Source organism: Phocoena phocoena, chromosome 1, assembly GCF_963924675.1.
Source record: "Phocoena phocoena chromosome 1, mPhoPho1.1, whole genome shotgun sequence".
In the NCBI taxonomy this organism is placed as follows: domain Eukaryota; kingdom Metazoa; phylum Chordata; class Mammalia; order Artiodactyla; family Phocoenidae; genus Phocoena; species Phocoena phocoena.
In genome coordinates this window covers 15,359,565-15,384,967 of record NC_089219.1, presented here as the reverse complement: position 1 = coordinate 15,384,967, position 25,403 = coordinate 15,359,565, and the positions used below count along the sequence as shown (strand labels likewise).

Sequence of the window (25,403 nt, the reverse complement as noted above, 5' to 3'; positions counted from 1 at the left end):
TCAGAGGCCCCCAGTCTTTCGCAGGTCTTGCCTTCCACACTCGGGAGAGACCCCAACAGGGCACATGCCCCCTGCCACGTGCAGGATGAAGCCACACCCAGGTCTGGGCTGGAGGAGCCAGGTGGCCAGGGCCCTGGCCTTTCTGAGTCCTCTGGGGCCAGTCTCGCTGGAGGGCTCCAGGGAGGAGGGCAGCCCAGGGGCCCCCGACCCGCCCCCACCTCCACCTGCTCCATCTAGCTGGTCCCCAGGACTGGAACCTCCAACCCTCCTCTCTGTCAGCCCCCAGAGGGCGCTAGGGAGGGGTGGAGGGCATGGCCCGTAGATGCTGCAGTTGGGCGTGGGGCTCTGGCGGTAGATGTTGAGGTGGTTGCCACGCTCCTTCCTCCCTGTACGTCTGCTTCTGGAAGCACAGGACCACGCTCTTGTCACACTCGCACGTCTGCTGGTCACGCTCTGTCTGGTTGAGTTCGCCTGTGGGGAGTGGAGCACACAGACTCTGAGGTCACAGTGGACCTCAGAAGGTGGTCTCGGGCCAACAGCACCAGCACCGGCATCGGGCCCACCCCAGGCCTGCAGGCTCAGACACTGGGGGCCCAGCCTCTGCATTCACAGCCCTCCAGGTGCCCCTGGTGCGTGGGAAACAGAGAACCCCTGAAGCCCAACAGAACAATGTCAAGAGGGGGAAACTGAGGCCCAGGAAAGGGTGCGTTTGCCTAAGTCACCCAGCAAACCCAAGGCAGAGCTGGGACGGAAACTCAGGCGTCAGGAGCTCAACCCCCAGCCCAGTTACTTTCTACCATCGCAGGCCTCTCTCAAGCACAGAATCACAGCACAGCCACCCTGGAGGGAGTTCGTGGTGAGGACGGAGTGAGAAAAACACTTGTAAAGAGCTTAGCTCGGTGCGTCCCGGGGAGCAAATGCTGTCGTTGTTGTTATGGGCCTTCAGAAATCATCTACCCCATAGTTCTCATCCTTAGGTGCTCATTAGAATCAGCTGGAGGGCTCCTGAAAACCAAGGCTGCCCGACCCCACCCATAGAGCTTCTTCTAACAAGTGCTGTTGATGCTGCAGGTTTGGGGAACACCTCTCGAGAACCACCCCCTAGCCCAATTGTTTGCAAACTTGCAAATTCTCCATCAGCAGAATACCTTCTCTGACGTGAAACTCTTGGCCAAAGACTAATATATCAAACAGCCGAAAGAGGGGACTTCCCTGGGGGTCCAGTGGTTAAGACTCTGCGCTCCCAATGCGGGGGGGGGGCCGGGTTCGATCCCTGGTTGGAGAACTAAGATCCCACATACTGCAACTGAGCCCGAGAGCTGCAACTAGAGGGGCCCGCACGCCGCAGCAAAGACCCAGTGCAGCCAAAATAAAAAAGATAAGAATAAAAAAAAATTTTTTAAACAGCTGAAAGAGAAGCCACTAGAGCTACAAAATACATGAAAGAAGCAGCTGGACCACCAATCCAGGGATAACCGACCCCCCACTAGCTCTCACAGCAGTTGACCTGATGACCCCAGAAATCCCCAGAACCCAGTGTGAAAACCACTGCTTGGGTTAGTCCATTATCTTGGGGGTTGAGGATGGAGATTCCTTAATGAACTCCTCTCTCAAGCCAGACCCTCCACCGCACATCTGAACAGCAGAATATAAGGACCAGACAGCCCTGGGCTGCCAAAGGTCCCCAGATGTGCCCAGTTCCCCACCAGACTCCTTCCCAGAGAACGGGAGTCTTGAGTATCTTTGCAAAGCTGGCATTGCTTGTGAGCTCTTAGTAAGGGATGACACACAGCCTGGTGAAGATAAGGAGACAAAGGGAGCCCAGGGCTGCCCACGGGGCTGGGCCAAGGGACACCTGCTACCCCAGGGTGGGGCACTAGCAGGAGCTGGGCAGGGACACCTGGGCCATCAGCTTGGATGCTGTGCCCCTCAGGTGGGGAATGCATCCATGGTAAAGGAGGGAACCTGCCAGGCCTGGCTCCAACACCTCGAATCCCTAGAAACCCTGGGTGTCTAGGATGGGGCCACCTCATCTGCTGGGGTCCCAATGACAGAACTAGAAGGGAATGGGTCTGCTCAGATCCAAACCCCTCAATGTACCCATGGGGAGACTGAGGCCAGGTGGGGAAGGACCCTGCCCAGGGTCATACAGCTGGGAGAACATGGGTTCCAACCCAGGTCCCCTGACTCCCATGCCAGCCTGACACAAAGTTTCAGGATCACCTGAGGATCTGATTAAAAACAGAGAGTCTTGGACCCCGCCAAGACCTGACCCACTGAATCAGGATCACTCCCTAAGCTCTCCGAAGCTTAAGAATCTCGGCGACTGGAGAACCTGGGGACCAATTCAAGCCTGGGGGCTCCGAGCACATCAGGGAGATGTGCCAGAGCCACAGCCAGGGTTATTAGATTTGGCAAACAAACAAGCAAATGATAAACAAGGTACCTGGTTAAATCTGAATTTCAGACAATAAATATTTTAGTATAAGTATATCCCAAATATTGCATGGGATATACCTATGCTAATTCTTCATTTCATACTAATACTTATTAATTTTATGCTAACATTTAGTTTTTAGTATAAGTATGTCCCATGCAATATTTAGGATATACTTACATAAAAGCATCTTTCATTGTTTACCTGAAATTTGAATTTAACTGGGCATCCTGTATTTCATCTGGTAACCTGACCCACGGCCCTAGCACAGGCTGAGGGGGCTGGCAGTACACGCTTTCTTGAGGGGAAAGGGCGATGGTGGGAGAGGGACTCACTGCAGACAGTGTTAGTGTTGTTCTCGATGGTGTAGTCATGGTGGTCCACATAGGTGTGGCAGCCCAGGTCAAAGAGCTTCTGGTAGCAGCAGTCGTGGGCATGGCAGCACGTAGGGGTGGGGAGAGGAGAGCAGGCAGGCATAGCCAGGCTTGGCCCCTCTCCCACCGGCAGTGACCTCTACCATGATCATCTGTTCCTGTCCCTCACGAGTCAGATCTTCAGACTGAGGCCCAGAGAGGGCAGTTACTTGCCTTAGGTCACACAGCCAGGCAGAACCAGGCCAGTGCCCCAGGTTCTTGTCTGTGATCCCCTCCCTTTGCCCTCCGCCCAGAGCCCTAGCTTTCCCCCCCACCCCCTGGAGCCCTGGCTGCAGCTGCAGGAGGGGTCAGGGTGGGAGGGAGGGGCCTGGGTGAATTCAAAGTAGGAAGAGACTGGCTAGATGCAGGGGCTATACCTGGCTATGCACGATGGCCAGGGAGACACAAAGGCCTGGAGAGTTAAGTGGGGCTTGGGGATGGGGGACAGGGAGCAAATGTGGTGTGGCTGTCCCATCCCCTCTAGTGGAGGGAGGCAATTAGTCAACATGCATTCACGAAGCCTCCACTGATACCAGACTTGGTGCTTTGGGCGGGGGACAGGAGCAAAGGATAAGCCACGGCTTCCAGGAACTCCCAGTCTGACGGAGGAAGCACAGTCCTGTCCACCTGAGCCTCCAGTCTGAGGGGCCAGTGGTCACAGCCCTTGCCTTTGTCAAGTATAAGCTGTGTGACTATTGCTCTCATGTGTATTTGGAGACAGGTCAAAGGCTCCTTCCGGTGAGAATGGAAGTTCAAATGCCTCCAAGCCTAAGACCTTGGAAAGGGACAATGGAAAGTGTCCAAGATGGGACTTCCCTGGCAGTCCAGTGGTTAGGACTCTGCACTTTCACTGCCGAGGGCCCAGGTTCAATCCCTGGTTGGGGAACTGAGATGCCACAAGCCTCGCGGCCAAAAGAAATAAAAATAAAATAAACACGCCAATGATAGAATTTAAAATAAAAAAACCCACAATGTTATACACTTTAAAAAAAATGAAAGAAAAGAAAAGAAAATATCCAAGGTGGTTGAGGAGGACACGGGTCAAAGGTCAGGCTTCTGGCCACTAACTCATCAAATAAGCCTCCTCCTTGGGGGAAGGGGCGTCTCCCACCTCTCAGAGATGGAGACAGTCTGACCTTTACCGTCCCTGCCCGGTTCCAGCAGACCAGACTCTCCAGGACCTACCAGTACACCTCATCCATGGGCAGGCCATGCCCCCCCACCTCCCGCAGTAGCAGCCGTAGCCCACGAAGGACAAGATGGCGTTCCTCCCTGTGTTGGCTTCCACCATGGACCTGAGGTTGAGCAGGCTGCTGTGGGCCGTGGGCAGGACTGCGAGAGAACCCAGGGGGTGCTGTGAGTTCCCTGCCCTGTGCATGGCCTCTCCTGTTTGACTGGCTGTCCTTCCAACACCCCAGGGCTGGGGAAAGGGGAAGGGACAGAGGGAGCAGGAGAGGGAGAGCAGAGCAGGAGGAGGGTGCAATCTACGAAGCAGCCGGTGTGGTGCGTTACACATCCTTACGCTGAGCCTGTGGCCCTGAGAATATAGTAATAGCATTTGCCAGGCACTGTCCTATGCCCCTTGCATGCATTAACTCATCAAGGGCTCCCTGCAACCCTACAGAGTGCTGATATTATCCCCATTTTACAGATGAGGAGACCGCGACCCAGAGCGTATAGTAACTTCCCCAGGACGACATGGTTGAAAAGAGGGGAAGCAGAATTTGGACCCAGCCAGTGAGAGCCCAGTGCCTTATACACTCTAAGGGGCTTCACAAATGCCACATGCCCTACTGAACACAATTCTGGGCCCTTCTGGCTTGGCCTGGCTCCTCTGCTCCTAGCAGGGACTCAGCGGCCCCACATGGCCCTGGGGCCAGTGCGTCATTCAATGAACACACACACACACACACACACACACACACACACACACACACACACACACATACACGTATATATTTCTTCCCCTTTGTCCTTGTCTCACAGGTAGTGCAACAACCTTTCCTACACCAGCAAAATCAGCTTCCCAGCGTCCTCAGGCCGCTCACCCCAGGGATATATTCTCCCCTCCCCTGCTTCCCTGCCTCCTGGGCTCCCAGATGTGCTGGCTCCCTGCTGAGTCAACATCGAGCCTGGCATTCGGGTCCTTACCTGGGTGAGGCCGCCACCCACACAGGCTGGAGGGCCACTGTCATCCCATTTTATGGATGAGCAAACTGAGGCTCAGAAAGGTGAAGCTTTGCCCAGGTCATGCAGCCTGGGAGTGGCAGAGCCCAGACCCGAACGCGGGTTTGTGTGCCCCAAGAGCTGGGACGCCTCCCCAACCCGGGCTCCTCCATCTGTGCCTGGCGCTAGGCACCCAGTTCAGCCTAACCCTAACTCTCTCCGCATCCCCCATCCAGCTCCACGGCCTGAAAGAGGAAATGTACTGGGAGAGGGAGGAAGCTAAGAATTTCAGAAACAGAGCCTGGATGCAAACCCAAAGGCCGAAATTACTTGTTTCTGGAGACGTGGTTGTCCAACATCGCTAGTGATGACAAGGGACTTACCACCTCCACGTGCCTGTGGGAAGAGCACAGACTTTGGAGTCAGACAGAGGCAGGCCCAGAACTAAAGCTCCCTGGGGCTCTGTTTTCCCATCTGCAAAATGGGAATAACAATCCCAGCCTGCAGAGATCGGGCAGGCCCACTCCCAGCTCGGGGTCTGGCACGCACCAGACCCTCGCTGCCCCCATGGTGCCCACCCCCCCAGGGCTTGTTGGGACCCCGGGCCAGGCCTGCCCTCCCTGTCAGAGAGCTGATTTTAGGAACCCTGCTCCACCTGTGTCTTCCTGTCTATTGGCTCCAGGATTTTCGTCATTACGGAGAATAAGTAGCACACGAGAGAGGAACAAAGAAGGAGTGGGGAGAAATGACAGACAATTTTAAGAGGATGGTTTAGAGCCTGTAAATGGCTATGTTAGGTCCGGGGCAGGGAGAGAGGGGCCTCTGCATCCTGTAGGCCTCTCTCTGACTTGGGCTGTTGAAGAGAGTGGAAGGTGAGGCCAAGAGGGGTCCCCTGGAATGTTAGCTCTCCCCCCACCCTTTCTGCCTTGCAGGGCTCTTGCTGCTGGAATCAAATGTGTGCCAAGCAGCCTGGGGGTCAGACAGACCCGGATCTGCAAACTGGTCTCTCCATTAGCGCTGTGCGGCCGGAGGCAGGTTGCCCAAATTCTTTGACTTCGATTCCCAAATCTGAGAGCAGCCAAGAAAGTCATTCCCCTGCAGGGCACCGGCCGCATCGCCCTCTGTGACGTCCTGGCCTCCTCACGCCCACCCCCACTCCCACATCCTGGAGGTGTTACTCCTAGTAAGGGGCAGCTTCCATCCCCAGGGCCCCCAGCCATCAGCTCCTGCCTAAAACTCACCCATCCGCACACAGGACGGACACACACTCACACTCTAACACACACACAGACGTAAACCCACACTCACCCACCGCACACTCTCCTCCACACACCACACAAGTGTACACACACACGCAGACACACACCCACCCATACTTCCTGTGCTCTCACACACCTCACACATAGACGCACACTCTCGTACTCGCCAACCTCACACACGCATACACACACTCACTTTGGAGTCAGACAGAGGCAGGCCCAGAACTAAAGCTCCCTGGGCCTCTGTTTTCCCATCTGCAAAATGGGAATAACAATCCCAGCCCCCAGAGATTGGGCAGGCCTGCGCCCAGCTCAGGGCCTGGCACGCACCAGACCCTCGCTGCCCCCATGGTGCCCCCTCCCAGGAATTGTTGGGCCCCTGGGCCAGGCCTGCCCTTCCCCTATACCTCCCACACTCATACAGTCCCACAAGCAGACCCACACTCACCCCCCATGCCCGTACACGTGCACACGCACTCCCTCTCTCACACACACAGCCCCCAGAGTGGCCACGCGCACATTCCACTCCGAGCAGAAGAAACAAAGCCTGCATTCACTCAGGCTGCAGCCTCTGTCCCAGGCCCCTGGGCCGGGCTGAACTCAAGGGGTTACGTTCTAAATAACAAGTCACTTCACCTGAATTCAACCAATTGTTTCTCACGTCTGGCCACATTTAACCTTCTTTCGTTTCCGATATTTTCTTCCTTCGTCTCAAACCTGGCTGGGTTCAGGGAATGCTGAACAGGTGGACAGAAAGCCAGTGGGACATTCAGCCCATCTTCCGCCTACACAGGGCAACTGCCACCAGGACGCCTGCCTGTGTGTCAGGAGCCTCGGCTGTCCGGGGGGTGGTGTCCCCCAGAAAGAAGGAAGAAGACCCTCAGACCTGCTCCATGTCTTCCGGTACATCTCATACCCAGACACTGCTACACACCTGCTGTGCGAAGATGTGTACAGCCTACTTTCATATACACGCTCTAGAGACACACACGCCACTGTGAACACACACTTACACAACATGCTGATGTGTGTTACACACATAGACATCACCACGTGCTCGGACACACCCACACACACATAGATACATGCGGCTATCCGCACGCAAGCTCACTAGCTCTGCATGTACACACGTACACAAACACGTTTTCCTATGTACACAAGCACCCCGGTGTCCCTAAGTGCCCTGATGCCAAGCCACCACCACCACTTTATGAGGCTTGCTCAGCTGTGGGCCCTGCATCCTTGAGGCTCATAAATAGTAAATGTCGACCGCCCGGGTATATTTACAGGTGCCTGGAGGAGTAAAGAGCCCCAAAGAAGGGATGAAGCCAGGCAGGGGCAGAGCCAGGAAGCAGAGACCCAATGGCAGGCCTGAGGTCCTGTGGCCCATGGGTGAGTCACAGCAGAAAGGCTGTGGGTGTCGAGGAAGCAGGAGTTTCCCAGCACCTTCAGTCACCACAGCTGGCCAGGATGCGATGGTGATGAACGTCTTCATCCCCAGGTAAGACCTGAGAGAGGAAGAAACCCTAGTCTTGGGTCCGTCCCTTCCCCCTGTGTGGGGTTCCTGGCCTGCAGCTCCCTCCTGGACCTCGTTACAGGTGTGGTCAACGCCACCTCTTTTTTTTTTTTTTTTTTTTTTTTCGCAGTACGCGGGCCTCTCACTGTTGTGGCCTCTCCCGCTGCGGAGCACAGGCTCCGGACGCGCAGGCTCAGCGGCCATGGCTCACGGGCCCAGCCGCTCTGCGGCACGTGGGATCTTCCCGGACCGGGGCACGAACCCGTGTCCCCTGCATCGGCAGGCGGACTCTCAACCACTGTGCCACCAGGGAAGCCCAACGCCATCTCTTGATGCCCCATTTCCTGCTGCCCTTGCCTTGTGATTAGCTCCTCCAGGAAGATCTGAGCACCTCCCCCTTGCCTGTACCTCCTGGAGGGACAGCCCCCAGGATGGCAGAGCCCAGAGGCACCAGGAGCCTCCTTCCCTCCCACTCTGAGCAAGAATCAGCTTCCAAGACAGGGAGCTCCTGTCTCATGGAGTTGGACCTTGTCACAGATCAGAACCGACCCCTTTCCATATGCATGCCAGGGAGTCACGTGACCCAACCTGCTGGCTGCCTCTTGCTCCCGGAGCCAAGAGACCTGGGTCCCTGCGTTCTAGCTGCAGTTCTACTTCCAAAATGCTGTGTGATCATCCATAGATCCCTTAGTCTCTCTGGGCCTCAAGTGCCTATAAGGATTAGCTAGATGATCCCAAAGGCCCTTGTAGTGCTAAAAAGGCAATGACATATCTCAGCCACCATCAGAGACTCAGAGCTCTCCTTTCCGAAAAAATGGATTCTAGGAGCCAGTTCCCCACCCTCATCCCTGCTGCTCTCCAAGGAGGGCTCCATCCCAGGGAAGCAGGCATGTACCTGGAGTTTCTCAAAGGAGAAGAGGCCCTGAGGCCCGGGCCCCTCCACCCAGAGGGGTGTCTAACCAGCCCCTTCTTCCTGAACTCTTTGGGGTTGGCCTGAGCCCCATCTGCCATGTTCCGGGTTCTGGGGGGACCAGGAACATAGGGCTCTCAAGGAGAGCCGCGATCCACCGCAAAGTCTCCAGGGAGCAGGCCCCAGCTTCCCGCTGTTGCAGTGGTAGAGTAGTGCCGGGGCAATGCCCCAGGGCAGGACGCAGGTGACACACGGCCTAGAAAAAGGAGGCGCCACCTCCCCCCACGGCCCTGCCCACAGCTGCCTGGTAACTCCCACTCCAGGGTGCTCGGGCCTGTGGGGCGTGGGAGTTGATGCACCTGAAGAGGAGGTGGCCCTTCCCCCGGCATCTGAAAGGAAATTAGCCCAAAGTTCTCTCTCTTCCCATCTGAAAAGGATGAAAAAATTATCCAGTGACACTTGTTAAAGGACAGCAAGGCAGACTAATTATTCAAGGGGGCCATTGTATAGTGTAGGGACTGCTATGATGGGGTCTTGCGGCGAGGGAAAGAGATTGGATTCAACTCCAAACAGAACAAAGAAAAGTGGGAATTTGTAGCCAAGGCAACAGCGTGGGGGTCAGAGGATGGGAAATTCCTAAGAGGAAACATCAGGGTTGGGGGGATTCTGGCTAAACCCACTTAATAGGATTCTTGCTGAAGGTAGGCAGGGTGATCAGACATCACCTGGGGCTGGTGGGGGGTTGGGTGAGGAACCCCATCAGATATCAAGGATGAGGGATCCTGGCTGAAGTGACTTAGCAGATGTCATGCTAAAACTGGACAATGCCTAGATGGACATGGAAGCCCAGAAGTTGAGGCCTAGGAGGAGAAGAGTTCAAGGAGACCAAGCAAGTTTGAGTCAAGGAGAGACTCTGCCCGGAAGGCCCTCCGTGTGGATGTGCCCACATCTGTAAGCCATCCCTTCACATCTGGAAGGGCTTTAGTCCAGAATCTGCAGAGAACTGCCTACCCACATCTGCAAGCTGCTGGTGCCCACCTCTGGCTAAGACTGGAGGGGCACTGGGCACATGCATCCAGCAGGAAGCCCCCAGCTCACATTCGGAAGGGCGAGCCTGCAGATCTGGAACAGGGCTACTCTGCGCCACCACCGCTGTCATGTGATCCGACACCTCTCTGGTGGGGACCGCCCTAGGCATCCTAGCGGGCTGGGCAGCATCCCTAACCTCCACCACTGGACCCGGTAGTGACCCCTCCCCATGCTCCTCTCCTCCTCCCTCCCCCCGCCACCCCTATTTGTGACAACAAAGGTATCTCCAGACATGCCAAATGTGCCCTGGGGGGCCCAGTCACCTCTGGTTGAGATCCTGGTGGCCTGGGGGTCAGTGCCATTTGCCTCTTTTTGGGGGTGGCATGTGTGGGGGAAAGATGGGGCCAGGGAGGAACAGAGGGGGGCTTCAGCCCTGGGAGCCCCCGGCAGTGTGGACCGTTGCACAGACAGGGGCTCCGATCCCAGCACCCTGACTTCTTGACTCTGAGATCCTGGTAGGATAGCTCCCTTCCCTGGCCTCTGTGTTCTCAGCTGTAAGATGGGTATAACCGGGCATCACCGAGCAAGGATTCTGCTCACAGATAATAACAGATTACAGGTGTTGTGTGCTATGGGGGCATGCAGCAGGTGCTCAGATAAAGACCTCCTTGTTACCAAGCAGAGGCCTGTTCTCCAGCCTTGAGGTGAACTGAGATGGTGGGGGGGAAAAAGGGAGGGGGGAAGAAGAGTAGCATTGGAAATGAGAACTCCAAATCGTCTCCATTGGCCCTTCCCTCCCAATGGTCCCAAACTTGTTGGCAAAGAACAGACGGGAACCGCCCCTCCCCACCACCAGCACTTCCCTTCCTCCCCCCAGCTTTTCCAGCTTGCGCTTCTGGCTCTAACAAACCAACCGGCTGGCCAATCCCACGTGTCATTTCCCCGTTCTCCCAGCCCTCACCCTTCCCTTGCCCAACCTCCTCTCTGCGGGTCCAGGCCCTTCTCTTTCCCAGGAAGTTATCCTAGGAAAGCCCCACTGCGTCCAATCACACATCCCTATGTGGAAGGTGTTGACTTGTGCTTGCTTATACAGTCTTTTGTAGGCACCTGTATGTGTTTCGGTCTGTGGGTCTTGACATTGCACTCAAACCAGGGATTCTGGAGAACAGGGGACTATCATTTCCTCCAAAAAAGCCAGGGGTTCTCCTGGGACAGGGGCTGCATCTGCCCTATCGGACTGTGAGCTCCCTGAGAACAGAGCGTGGAGACGGGAGGGTGAGGCTGGTCTCTGCCTTCACTTGCCTGCACAGTTCAGTACTTGCTTTGATTTTTGCAGATGCCTCTTAATTCACTCCAAAGGAGGAAAAACCAAGAAGTAAGGCCCAGTCCAGTCCACATACTGATGATACAGCCGCCAGCATGCAGGTAACCAGGAGGCACTTAGATCTATGCCAAGGAGGCCATGGCTGGGGTTGGGGTGGGGGGTAGCAGTGGGGGAGGCCCTGAGAGCCTCTACTTAGTCCTGTGCCATTTTCTCATCACACACTCCCACTGGCTGCGTTGGTTTTGGGCTTGGTGCCTTGAGGGGAGGATGGGCGCTCCCTCCCCCTCCCTTCCCCCCTCCCCCAATCGCAGAGTGCTCAATATCTAAGGTCAACAATAGACTGGTCGACCCAGTAGTTCCACTTCTGGGACTATAAACCAAGATACAAACCTGAGTAGCTCCCAGAGACAAAGGAAAGAGGATGCTGACTGTGGCGTTCTTTACGACGCTCCTCCATCAGAAGCACTTAAGTTAGGGAATTAGTTAAGCAAATGATTAACCATCCATCCATAATTATGTTTTCAAAGATTTAACGATACAAAAGCCCCGGATATTAAAGGTAATAGCAATTTTGTAAAACAAACAAAAGAAAAGCGGGGTGGGCACAACATTTTCAAGCAAATATACCCCAATTAAAAAAAAAAGACTGTTGGAAACTAAAAACAAAAGGAGGGGTGGTTGTTGAGGGGTGGATGGGCACATGCATAAAAATTATCTGGAAGATATACAGCAAAACATTAGCAGTGGTTATTTTTAGACAGTAGAATAACTGGTGGTTTTACTGTCTGTCATTTTTTTGTGTTAAAATGAATGTAAGGCGGTATATTCAATGACTAACATGAAACAGTCACTTTCCTTGAAAAACATGAATTCATTCAACTGGAAATAGCCCCTAATCTATTAAACAAATTGAACATGCAGTTTAAAACCTTTTCATAAATAAACCCCAGGTCTAGATGACTTCACAGGTGAATGCAACCAAATACTTAAGGAAAAAATAATACTAATTGTGTCAGGCTGCTAGGGGTGCCATTACAAAGTACCATAGACTGGGTAGCTTAAACGACAGAAATTCACTTTCTCATGCTTCTGGAGGCTAGAAGTCCAAGACTGAAGTGTCGGCAGGGTTGGTTTCATTCTGAGGCCTCTCTTCTTGGCTTGCAGATGGCTCCACACATGGTCTTTCCTCTGTGCATGCTCCTCCCTCCTGTCTCTTTGTGTGTCCACATTTCCTCTTCTCATAAAAAACAGTCAGATTGGATTAGGGACCACCCTAATGGCCTCATTTACACTCAATTAAAACCCTATTCTGAGATAATGGGGGTTAGCTTCAACATGAATTTTGGGAGGACACAATTCTACACAAATTCTTCTAGAAAATTTAAGCGGAGGAAATACTTCCCAATTCATACTATTAAGCCACCAAAACCAGATAAAGACATTACAAGAAAAGAAAACTATAGACTAATATCTTTCATGAACATAGATGTAAAAATTCTTAATAAAATGTTAGCAAACAGAGTCCAACAAAATATAAAAAGGAAAATACAAAATGATCAAGTGAGGAATGAAAGTTTAGTTTTATACTAAAAAATCAATCAATGATTAACGGACTAAAAAGACACTATTAACAGACTAAAAAAGAAAACCCCTTAATAAATGCAAAAAAGCCATCCATTTGACAAACTCTGACATCTGTCCCTGATTTTTGAAAAATACTGTCAGAAAACTGAGAGAGAAGGGAACTTCCTCAGCTTGAAAAAGGGCGTCTGCAAAAAAAAGCCCTGCAGCTAACATCCTACTTAATGGGGAAAGGCTGATTACTTTTCCATCTAAGATTAGGAACAAGACAAGAATCTCCACTCTCACTACTTCTATTCAATGTTTTACTGGTGGTTTTAAGCAGTTCACTAGGGCAAGAAAAGAAATGAAAGGCATTCAGATTGGAAAAGAAGAAGTAAGATTGTCTCTATTGGCATAAACGTGATAGTCCATGTAAAAAAAAAAATATCCTGTAGAATCTACAAAAAAACTGCTAGAACCAATAACTGAGTTTAGTAGCAAGGGAGAAGGATATAAGATGAAAATACAAGAAAATTGTACTCCTATTTACTAGCAGTAAACAACTGGAAAATGAAATTGAAAAAATACTTTAACAATAATATCCAAAAATATGAAATATTTAGGGATAAATCTGGCAAAATATATGGAAGACTTGTGCATTGAAAACTATGAAACAATGCCCAGAGGAATCAAGACAGACCATGTTTATGAATCAGACTGAATACTGTTAAGGTGCCAATCCCCCCGATTCGTTCTATAAAGTCAATGCCCTCTCATTCAAAATCCTAATAGACTTTTCTTGTAGAAATTGACAAGCTGATACTAAAATTCATATGGAAATGCAAAGGACCTAGAATATCAAATCAACTTTGAAAAGAAGAACAAAGTTGCAGGATTTATACTACCTGATTTTAAGGCTTATAAAGTTACTTTAATCAAGACTGTAGGTTGGTATAAAGATAGACAAATAGATCAATGGAACAGAATAGATGATCCAGAATTAGACCTATACATTTATGGAAAATTTATTTTTGACACAGGTGCAAAGGCAATCCCGTGGAGGATTTTCTTTCTTTTATTTATTTTTGGCTGCATTGGGTCTTCATTGCTGCATGCGGGCTTTCTCTAGTTGTGGAGAGCAGGGGCTACTCTTCGTAGCTGTGTGCGGGCTTCTCATTGCGGTAACCTCTCTTGTTGCGGAGCACGGGTTCTAGGCGCGCAAGCTTCAGTAGTTGTGGCACGCGGGCTCAGTCATTGTGGCTTGCGGGCTCTAGAGCGCAGGCTCAGTAGTTGTGGCGCACGGGCTTAGTCGCTCTGCATCATGTGGGATCTTCCCGGACCAGGGCTCGAACCTGTGTCCCCTGCATTGGCAGGCGATTCTTAACCACCACGCCACCAGGGAAGCCCCGGTGGAGGATTTTCAACAATGGTGCTGGAACAATTGACTATCAATATGAAGAAAAGAGAGGAAGAAAGGAAGGAAGGAAGGAAAGAAGGAAGGAAGGAAGGAAGGGAGGAAGAGAGGGAGGGAGGGAGGGAAAAAAGATAATTTCATCCATACATCTCACCATATTCAAAAATTAACCAGAATGGATCATAGTTCAACAAGGGTGCCAAGATAATTCAATAGGGAAAGAGGTCTTCAAAAAATGGTGCTGAAACAATTAGATATCCACATGCAAAAGAATGAAACTGGTTTCCTTCCCCACACCATACACAGAAGTTAACTCAAAATGGATGATAGATTTAACTGTAAGGCTTAAAACTATAAAATTCAGAAGAAACTTAGAAGAAAAAATAAGAGTAGATCTTTGTGACCTTGGGTTAGGCAACTGTTTCTTAGATACTACAAAAAAAGCACAAGTGATAAATAAATAAATAATTGAACTTCATCAAAATTAAAAATTTTGTGCTGCAAACAATACCACTAAGAAAATAAAAAGACAGCCCACAGAATAGGATAAAATATGTGCAAATCATATGTCTGATAAGGGACTTGGGTCCAGAATTCTTATAACTCAACAATAAAGATAACAACCCAATTTAAAAATAGGCGAAGGATTTGAATAGACATTTCTCCAAAGAAGATAAACAGGGCTTCCCTGGTGGTGCAGTGGTTGAGAGTCCGCCTGCTGATGCAGGGGACACAGGTTCGTGCCCTGGTCCAGGAAGATCCCACATGCTGCGGAGCGGCTGGGCCCGTGAGCCATGGCCGCTGAGCCTGCGCATCCAGAGCCTGTGCTCCGCAACGGGAGAGGCCACAGCAGTGAGAGGCCCGCGTACCACAAAAAACAAAAACAAAAACAAAAAAAAACAAAGAAGATAAACAAATGACCAGCAAGCACATGAAAAGTTGCTCAACATCATTAGTCATTAGGGAAACAAATCAAAACCATAATGAGTTACCACTTCACACCCACTAGGATGGCTATATATATGGTATATAGGTATGTACCCAAGAGAAATGACAACATACACCCACACAAAAATTTGCACACAGATGTTCATAGCAGGATTATTCATAATAACTAAAAAGCAGGGAAAAACAAATGTCCATCAATTGATAGATACATGAAAGGTGGAATATCTATACATGGAACATTATTCAACAATTAAAAGGAATAAAATATTGATACGAGCTATAACATCGATGAACCTCAAAAACATTATGTTAAATGAAAGAAGCCAGCCACAAAAGGCCACATATTATATGATTTCCTTTATATGAAATTCCAGACAAGGCAACTCTATAGAGACGGAAAGCAGATTAGTGGTTTCCTGGGGCTTGGGGGAGGGAGTGTGGGGTAGAGGAGGTTGGTAACTGTTAATGGGGAGGGTTTCTTTGGGGGATGTTGAAAATGTTCTAAAGTTAGATTGTGGTGATGGTTGCATAACGGTGAATATACCAAAAAAAATCAAATTATACACTCAAATGAATGGTGTGATATGCAAATTATATTTCTGTAAAGCTATTCTTTTTTTTTTTTTTTTTTTGGCTGTGTTGGGTCTTTGTTTCTGTGCGAGGGCTTTCTCTAATTGAGGCAGGCGGGGGCCACTCTTCATCGCGGTGCGCGGGCCTCTCACTATCGCGGCCTCTCTTGTTGCGGAGCACAGGTTCCAGACGCGCAGGCTCAGTAGTTGTGGCTCACGGGCCTAATTGCTCCGCGGCATGTGGGATCCTCCCAGACCAGGGCTCGAACCCATGTCCCCTGCATTGTCAGGCAGACTCTCAACCACTGCGCCACCAGGGAAGCCCCAAGCTATTCTTTTAATGGATCATAGTATTCAGGTTTAAAAAGGAAGGAAATTTCGACACGTGCCATTTGGATGAACCTTGAGGACATGTGTCAAGTAAAATAAGTCAGTTAGAAAACGATGTATACTGCATGATTCCATTCGTATGAGGTACTTAGAGAGTCGAATTCAGAGACAGAAAGAATGGTGTTGCCAGGGAGGAGGGGAGGGGGAGGGCGAGATTAGGAGTTCTTGTTTAGTGGGTACAGAGTTTCAGTTTTGCAGAGGAAAGGAATTCTGCAGCTGGATGGTGGTGATGGTTGTACAACAGTGTGAAAAGTAGTTAAGATGGTAAATATTACGTTGTGTATATTTTACCAAAACTTTTTAAAAATCTTTTTTTAAAAAATGGATCATAGACCTAGATGTAAAACCTAAGCTTATAAAATTTCTAGAAGAAAGCATAGCAGAAAATCTTTGTGACCTTGGATTAGGCAGATTTCTTGGTACAACACCAAAAGCATGGTATATAGAAGAGGATATAGAAGAAATGAAGCCTACAATAAATTGGGCTTCGGGAAAATGAAACTTCTGCTTTTTCTAAAGACTCTACTGAGATAACAGAAAGACACATCACAGACCAGAAGAAAATATTTGCAAATCACACATCTGATAAAGGAGTTGTATGCAGAATATATATAAGAACTCTCAAAACTCAATAATAGGAAAACAAACCACTCAATTTTTTAAAATGAGCAAAAGATTTGAACAGACTCTTCACCAAAGAAGATATTGATTGACAAATTAGCATAGAGAAAGATGCTCTGCATCATTAGTCATTAGGGAAATGAAAATTAACACCACACGAGATTCTACTACATACTTATTAGAGGGCCGGAAATTAAAAAGACTGGCTATACCAAATGTTGTGGAAATTGTACCTCAATAAAGTTGACTTTAAAAGAAACAAAAAGTTAAGAAACATATACTGCTTCTACATTTATAACAAAAGCGTTTTATATATACACACACGTATATAATGACTATATCGCCAAATAATTCCTAATCATTAAGCAGTTGACCCTGGAGGAGGGAGTCATCAAAGGACATTATTCCCATTTTATGGAGGCGGAAACTGAGGCAACAAGCTGGGCTCAGCCTTGTGAGTCAGGGAAAGCCTGGTTACAGGCAGCAGCCTGAGGACCAGGCCAGTCCCTCAGACCAGGTCTCTACTGCAGGCACGGTGCATGTGGACATTGTGGGGAGGGGAAGAGGACCAAGCAGAAGAAAGAGGGCAATGACTAGCAGCTGCTCACCTCCTCCAGGAAGCCTGCCTATGCATCCATTATTATTTCTGGGCTCTCTTAACAACTGTGTTGATCAGGCTGCCATAACAAGGCACCACAGAGTGTGGGGCTTAAACAAGAGAATTTTGTTTTCTCACAGTTCTAGAAGCTGGAAGTTGGAGATCAAGGTATCAGTAGGGTTGGTTCCTTCTGAGGCCTTTCTTCTCGGCTTGCAGCTGGCCATCTTCTCCCTGTGTCTTCACATGGTTTTGTCCCTTTGTACCTGTCTATGTCCCAATCTCTTCTTCTTTTTTTTTAAATTTATTTTTATTTCCAATCTCTTCTTCTTATAAGGACACAAGTCATTTTAGAATAGGACCCACTCTAATGACCTCATTTTAACTTAATTACCTCTTTAAAAACCCTATCTCCAAATAGGATACTGGGGCCTAGGACTTCAACATATACATTTTACAGGGTGGGAGGACACGTTCAGCCCATAACACCACCCATTGTGCATATAGCCCATGGCGATGCCCCACTGGAAAAGAATCAGACTTGAAAGTGAGGAGACTGGGTCTGGCCAGTGCTCTGCCTGAGACGTGGCTTGATCCTTCAGAGTCCCACTAACCCCATCCGCAAATGGGACAGATAATACCCACCATACACATGGTGAGATCAAAGACCTCATGTAAAAGGCAAAACATTGCTATTTCCTATGGAGTGAATGGTGTGTCTCTTGGGTATACCCTTCCACCAGGTCTCAAGAGTGTCGACTTAAAAAAAAACACTCACAGCCTAAAAGTTGAGAGTTCTGTTTCATTCTGCGGGAATTTTTAGGACTTCAAACCCTGGAAGCAGCATCTCAAGTAACCCTGAGAGAACTGCTCCCCGGAGGTGGGGAGCTAGAATACATAGGAGTTTTGCAACAAAGCGCAGGTAGTCAGGAAGATCAAAAGATTATTGTTAATTAAAGAACACCAGATATCCCAAGTTAAGGAATTAGCATTTTTTCTATGTATGGGAAGGTGCAAGAGTCTGGGCTCACTGAGATCATTCCTTTGATATGCACCTCAGCTATCTGAGGCCAGTATCCTGTGTTTTCACATCCTGAGGTTCCTCAGGGCTCGTCGTAGCGAGTGGCTGCAGTCTGATGGCTGCTAGATGGCAGGCAGTCTTCCCTTCCTGAGTTTTCTCAGGGTTCACCGGCTCACGTTGGGGGGCTGCAATCGCTGATGACCGTGACATCCTTTGTTTACTGATATGGCAGGAAATATTCCAGCTCTCAAGAGGCTGCAGGCCCCTGGGGGAATCAGATTAACAGTAAAAAATGCCTCTGGCCTCTTGTCTGGCCCACATAAGTCAGCACCTCCCTAAGTCCCCACGAAGTAAAATCTTGCCGCTATTTCTGGGAGTCTCCCAGGTAGCCTTGGGAACCCCAGGCTCTCAGTCTTCTGCTCTGCTCCCCAAACCCACCTCCACAGCTGTTCCTGGAGGCCTCAGCACCCCAAAGCTGTGGGCCTTCAGGGGCCCAGTGGGGTCTCCCTACCCTCCAGCCTCAGAGCCACACCCACCCTGCACCACGTTTGCACCCCTCTGTCCCCTGTGCCCTGCAGAGCCCCTCCCAGTGACCAGAGCCTACGCCTGGAGTTTCTGCAGAGCTCTCTCCACAGGGCTCAGGCCAAAGCCACCAGACAAATCTCTTGGTGTCCACAGTCACACCCCGCAACTCCTGAGGCAGATCAAACCACCTCCACCCAATTCAACTTGTGCCAGGCCCCACCCACACCTGCCCTTTGCAACAGGCACCATCCGTGCCCCATGTCTCAGAATCCTCGCAAGAACTCTGAGAGCTGGACATTCTCATGTTCCTCCAGCCCACTTAACAGATGAGAAAGCAGAGGGGGAGTCAGGATCCACATCGGCCTGTCTAACCTCCTGAACACCCAGGCTCTGCTGCCTCCCAGGATGATGTGACCTTGAGGAAGGCAGCAGGGGCCCAGGCCAAGTCTGAAAACAAGGAGAGCCTTCAAGCAATGATCATCTTGAAGCTGCCTGGAGGGGGATTTTGAGTGATTTTGAAAGTAATTCTGTGGCCACTTGTCTGAGAGGTCAAAGTGGAAATTCCCTGCTCTGTGACCAACTCTATCCTTCAGAAGCAAGAGTCTCTGGGCCTGAGGTGTGAGGGGAGGTCAGGACTTTAAACTCTTTTTTCCTGGGCGGAGGGGTCACCAGGTGCCATGCATTTACTGACCACCTACTGTGTGCCAACCATTCTACCTGTAATCATGACAACGAGCCTCAGCGGAAGTGTGACTGGTCCCAGTTTCAGATGGGAAACCTGAGGTTCAGAGAGACGAAGTAATGTAATCAAAGTAATGCCGTGAATAAGCTAGAATTCAAAGCCAGATTTGCCTGATATCAAAGTAGAAATTTGTTTCTACTACACAGCTTCAGTTGTTCATAATCTGGTAGGATGTCTGAACATCTAGAAGGATATCTGATCATCTAGACGGATACTGGATCACCTAGAAGGATATTGGGTTATCTAGAAAGATTATCTGATCGTCCAGAAGGATATGTGATCATCTAGAAGGGTATCTGAAGTGTTGGGTTGGCAAAAAATTCATTCGGGGAAAATGAACCCGAATGAACTTTTTGGCCAAGCCAATACTTCCTAGTGAAGTTTGAGTCCACTTGCTTTTACTGTCATGATCTTCATTATTATTGTTATTACTCAAATTTATGGATGTATAACATATACATGAAAATATACAAATCAAAAGTGAACAGCCTGGGGACTTCCCTGGCCCAGTGGTTAAGACTCTGCGCTTCCCTTGGAGGGGTACGGGTTTGATCCCTGGTCGGGGAACTATGATCCCATGTGCCACATGGTGTGGCCAAAAGAAACAACAGTGAACAGCTGGAGGAATTTTCAGAATATGAACGCACCAATGTAACCAATACCCAAAGAGACAGAGTCTCAGCAGCACCCCTGAAACCCTCTTAGAAACCCCTCCAGTCACCATGCCCCTCAATGGGTAGCCACTGTCCTGACTTTTTAGTTTGTTTGTTTTGTTTTCTGTTTTGTTTTTGTTTTTGTTTTGTGGTACACGGGCCTCTCACCGTTGTGGCCTCTCCCGTTGCGGAGCACAGGCTCCGGACACGCAGGCTCAGCGGCCATGGCTCACGGGCCCAGCCGCTCCGCGGCATGTGGGATCTTCCCGGACTGGGGCACGAACCCGTGTCCCCTGCATCGGCAGGCGGACTCTCAACCACTGCGCCACCAGGGAAGCCCCTGTCCTGATTTTTAAAAGCACCAATTAGCTTGACTATTTGGGAAGGTCATATAAATCTCTCTTACAACTTGTACTCTTTTGTGTCTAGCTTTCTTCATTCAGCATTATGTTTGTGAGATTTTTCCGGGTTGTTATGTGTAGCTGTGGTTTGTCCATGTGGTGTAATCACGCCATCTACCATTCTGCAGCAGACAGACATTGAGTGGTTTCTGGTTGTTTAATTCACTTACTTTAGTTCTGCTTGGGCGCAGCTGGAGAAAAGTGGGTCACTACCCCACAAAGGAATCTCAAATCTCTCCCTCCCTCCTCGCCCCCTGCCAGATGGTATCAGAGATGAAGTTCAGAAGACCCTGAGGAAGTCCAGCTTCTTTATTTTTTTTAACCTGTTTTCCTCTTTTTATTTTTTTAATTTAATTTTTATTTTATATTGGAGTGTAGTTGATTTACCATGTTGTGTTAGTTTCAGGTGTACAGCAAAACGATTCAGTTATACATATACATAAATCCATTCTTTTTCAGATTCTTTTCCCATATATGTTATTATAGAATATTGAGTAGAGTTCCCTGTGCTATACAGTAGGTGCTTGTTGATTATTTATTTTATATAGAGTAGTGTGTATATGTTACTCCCAAACTCCTAATTTGTGTCTTCCCCCTACATTTCCCCTTTGGTAACCATAAGTTTGTTTTCAAAGTCTGTGAGTCTGTTTATGTTTTGTAAATAAGTTCATTTGTATCTTTTTTTCTTTTTTAGATTCCACATATAAGTGATATCATATATTTGTCTTTCTCTGTCTGACTTACTTCACTTAGTATGATAATCTCTAGTTAAGCCCAGCTTCTTTAAATTTCCTCTTCCCCTGCAAACATTCAGTAATTCTGAGCTGCATCTCTAACCCCCTCTGGCAGGTTTCATCATGAATGGAATTCAGGCAATGGGATCATTTCAGTAAATGGGGCTTTGCGGGGAGGGCTGCATCAAGTGGAGGACGCTGGTCACTGGCTGAAAGGACATGTTCTCACCCTATGGGGGTGTCTCTTAGGAGATGGGGATCCACCTTCTTCTCTGCACTGAGGCTGGGGGCAGCAGTCTCCAGGCTCTGCCAGCTCTTCTCATTTCCACCTCCCGTTATGTTGGGAGGGCGAGAAAGTAGCCCCTGGGTAAAAGGACTCATCTGTAAAATGGGGATTAGGGCAGTACCTGCTTACATTTACTTAGAACAGTGCCCAGCACATAGTAAGGGCAGCCCTGGCAGACCTCTGTTCTAACCCAAATTCTGCCACGTACCTGCTGTATGACGCTAGGCGGGTTTCTAACCTCTCTGAGCCCCAGCTGATGGTAACTATTCTTAATAGAATTTGCACTTCAGTGTCTAAGTCCTCTCCTGCTCCTTTCTGTCCACCACTTGGAGATATTGATGGACTGTTGGCCTAACAGTATCACCAAGTGTTCTCCCCACTGTTTCCAGGAAAGTAAAACTACAGACTTGCTGGAAAGTCTCAGGAAATGACCAGTTCCAACTATTATATGCTGCTGATGGAACCAGAAGCAAGGGAGTTTCTAAATTCCTACGAATTTCAGAAAGAGGAAGAAGTTTAAGAATGCTTCAATCTTCTAATTCAGCAGTTTCACTTCTGGAAACCTACTTTAAAGAAACCCCCTTTGAAAAATAGACAAAGATTTATTATCATAGTACCTTCTTTCCTTTTCCTTTTTTTTTTTTTTTGCCTATGCTGGGAGGCATGCAGGATCTTAGTTCCCCAACCAGGGATCAAACCAGTGCCCCTGCGGAGTCTTAATCACTGGACCACCAAGGAATTCCCCATAGTATTTTCTATAACAATGAGCAATGGTGACCTAAAAGTCATAATAAGAAAAAAAAAAGCAATCAATAGAAACAGACCTAGAGACAATGCAAATGATAGAATCAGTAAATGAAGACGTTACGACAGTTGTTATAACTATATTCTATATGTTTAAGAAGATAGAGGAAAGCTTGAGCATGTTAATTAGAAACATAGAAGATATTTTTTTAAAAACCCAGGTCACATTTCTAGGGAGAAAAAAACACACTGAGATGATAGAGTGGATAGGATTAACAGCAGACTCCAAATGATTGGAACCAGAAGGTTAATGAGATTGACCCCAATCACCTCACCACCAACCAATCAGAAGAATGTCCACGAGCTGATCACACACCCCGCAACCCCCTCTCCCTCACCCTGTCTTTAAAAACCTTTCCCTGAAAGCCACCAGAGGAATTCAAGCCTTTTGAGCGTTAGCGGCCCGGATTCCTTGCTTGGCACCCTGCAATAAGCGATGCACTTTCGTTCATCACAGCCCGAGGTCAGCAGATTGGCTTTACTGTATGCTGGCAAGCAGACCCAAGTCTGGTTCAGTAACACTATCACTGCCCCATTTCACACGTGAGGAAATGGAAGACGGAGCCGAGCAGCTTTCTCCCAGTGAAGCAGCTGGAACACTGGGGAGGCAGCCTGAGTTCGAATCCCACCTCTCGGCCTCTTCACCTCCGTGTGACGCTACATAGCCCGCGTTGTGATCACCATAATGACATCGTCTCTGTGGGTGAGATTTGGTGCTGTGTGCATGTGTTCTCTAAACCCCACAGCAATCAGAGGAGGGAGGGACTGTTGCCCCCACATTGTCCCCATTCTGCCAATGAGAAAGCCAAGGCTCATGAGGTCAGGTGATTTGCCCAGGGTCCCACAGCTGGTAAGAGAAGAAGCCAGAGTTTTAACACAGTCCCTTTGATCTCAAACTCAGCCTTTCAGCTGTACACTGGGGCCTCTGGGAGTATCTGGGACAGCAGATTTTGAGAACTTTTTGTAGCATCTATTCTGGAAGCAGCAGAGAGAGGTCCTGGCTACTTTTGCTCCTGCTGAAATGATACCAGCCTGGGGGAAGCTGGGGCTCTGGAGAGTAGTCCTATGTCCCATCAAGACCCCAGATCTAGAAGACTGTACAGTAAGGTCCCACATTGATAAGAGTACCAGGGAATGACTACTGAGCACACAGAGGGGAGGATTGTCAAAGAATATGCCAGAGACATTTTGTTTACTTGCTGCTTCATTATTTTGCATGCAGATTGCTTTCTCACATAGGAGATGATCAGTTGGTGACTCAGTCTAAGAACAAAGGAAAATTCGATTTAAAAGAGAGAGCGAAGAGGGCTGGGAGAGGGAGAGGGAGAACACCTAGCAGTGTCTCACTTTTTTGGGTGGACTGATTAGCTAGCAGCAAAGAGGTCAGCCTATGCACTGTGTTCTTGAACAGCTATCTGACGGGCATGGAAGAAACCCAATTTCTGGTCTCATGGACTCTCCATCAAACCTTGGAAGGTTACCAGTGGCGCCTTTGCGGCAGACCATCCCTTTGTAATGCCATGCGTGTCCTGCCGTCAGCATCTCCACCCTAGCTGGGCTGGGTCCACACCATGTGCCTCATTAGGATTCCCATTGTAATCTGGGGCAGACCTTCTGCAGGGTAAATAGTCAACACACGTCGATTGCCTTCAAATTGTGTGTGTGCTTTGACTCAGCAAGTTCACTTAAGGAGTAGATCCTATAGAAACAATTTTGGGCAGAAACTGAGATTTAACAACAAAGGTTTCTTTCACTGTACCACTGTATGGTCTAAAAGAGTACGAAATTGACCTACATGCCCATGAACAGGGGATTTGTTAAATGAAGAGCATAGTTATATAATGGAATACAAGGCTGCCTTTCAAAACATTTCTGCAGGAGAATAGTTAACAGCATAGAAATATGTTCAAGTTATTTTAGTAAATGAAAAGACAGACTACAAAGTACTACCTGTAACATTTTCCTAATTCGGTCAGGGAAAAGTGTGGAAAGAGGTATACAGCAATAGAACCAGAAGGACATACACCAAAGTATTAATAGTGGAAACAACTTAAGCTCCCATCAACGGGTGAAGGGATAAAGATGCCATGTATGTGAGTATATACGTACACAATGGGACATTATGCAGCCGTAAAAAGAAGGATATCCTGCCATTTGCAGCAATATGGATAGACCTTGAGGGCATTGTGGTAAGTGAGACGTAAGACAGAGAAAGACAAATACTATATAATATCACTTATATGTGGAATTTAAAACAGCCAAACATATAAAAACAGAGAGTGAAATGGTGGTTACCAGGAAGTAGGGGATGGGGAGGGATAGGACCAAAGTTGCTTAAAGGTACAAACTCGCAACAAGTAGCAAATAAGTCCTAGAGACAGTAGAGTGAATATAGAAAACAATGTTGTGTTATAATCGCCAAACTTGCTGAGGGACTAGATCTTAATTATGCCAACCACAAAAAGAAATTGTAATTATGTGACATGATAGAAGTGCTAATTATTGCTGCAATGACAGCTCATATTATAATATATAATGTATCAATAAGTTGTACACCTTAAATTTGCACAATGTTGTATGTCAATTTTTTTTTTTTTTTTTTTTTTTTTTTTTTTATGCGTTACGCGGGCCTCTCACTGTTGTGGCCTCTCCCGTTGCGGAGGACAGGCTCCGGACGCGCAGGCTCAGCGGCCATGGCTCACGGGCCCAGCCGCTCCGCGGCATGTGGGATCTTCCCAGACCGGGGCACGAACCCGTGTCCCCTGCATCGGCAGGCGGACTCTCAACCACTGCGCCACCAGGGAAGCCCTGTATGTCAATTTTTTTAAAAAAATGAATGGTGATGAATGGATTCACAAGTGATTTTAAATTTCTTCTCATCGCTTATGTTTTCCAAATCTTCTATGCTGAACTTGTTTCTTCTGCAATCAAAAAGTTGAAAAAAACAGATATTAGAAACAAAAATAATAAAATTCCTCATTGCCAGAAAAGAGGAAACAAAGAGTATGGGTGACCTCGTCCAGAGCTGGGAGGGGTACGTGCAGGCTCCGGTAGGGCTGCATCTGATATAAAGAGCTACCAGC

General features: G+C 48.7%; 1 protein-coding gene across 1 annotated transcript; it reads right to left on the bottom strand.

The window, feature by feature from the left end:
- On the bottom strand, nucleotides 1–8,802 carry PLA2G2F (phospholipase A2 group IIF). Its single transcript, XM_065874239.1, is given in 7 exon segments — nucleotides 1–381; nucleotides 383–471; nucleotides 2,773–2,882; nucleotides 4,036–4,073; nucleotides 4,076–4,182; nucleotides 7,722–7,783; nucleotides 8,687–8,802. Coding segments are annotated over 7 exon segments (903 nt in total).
- Nucleotides 8,803–25,403: the final 16,601 nt, after the last annotated feature.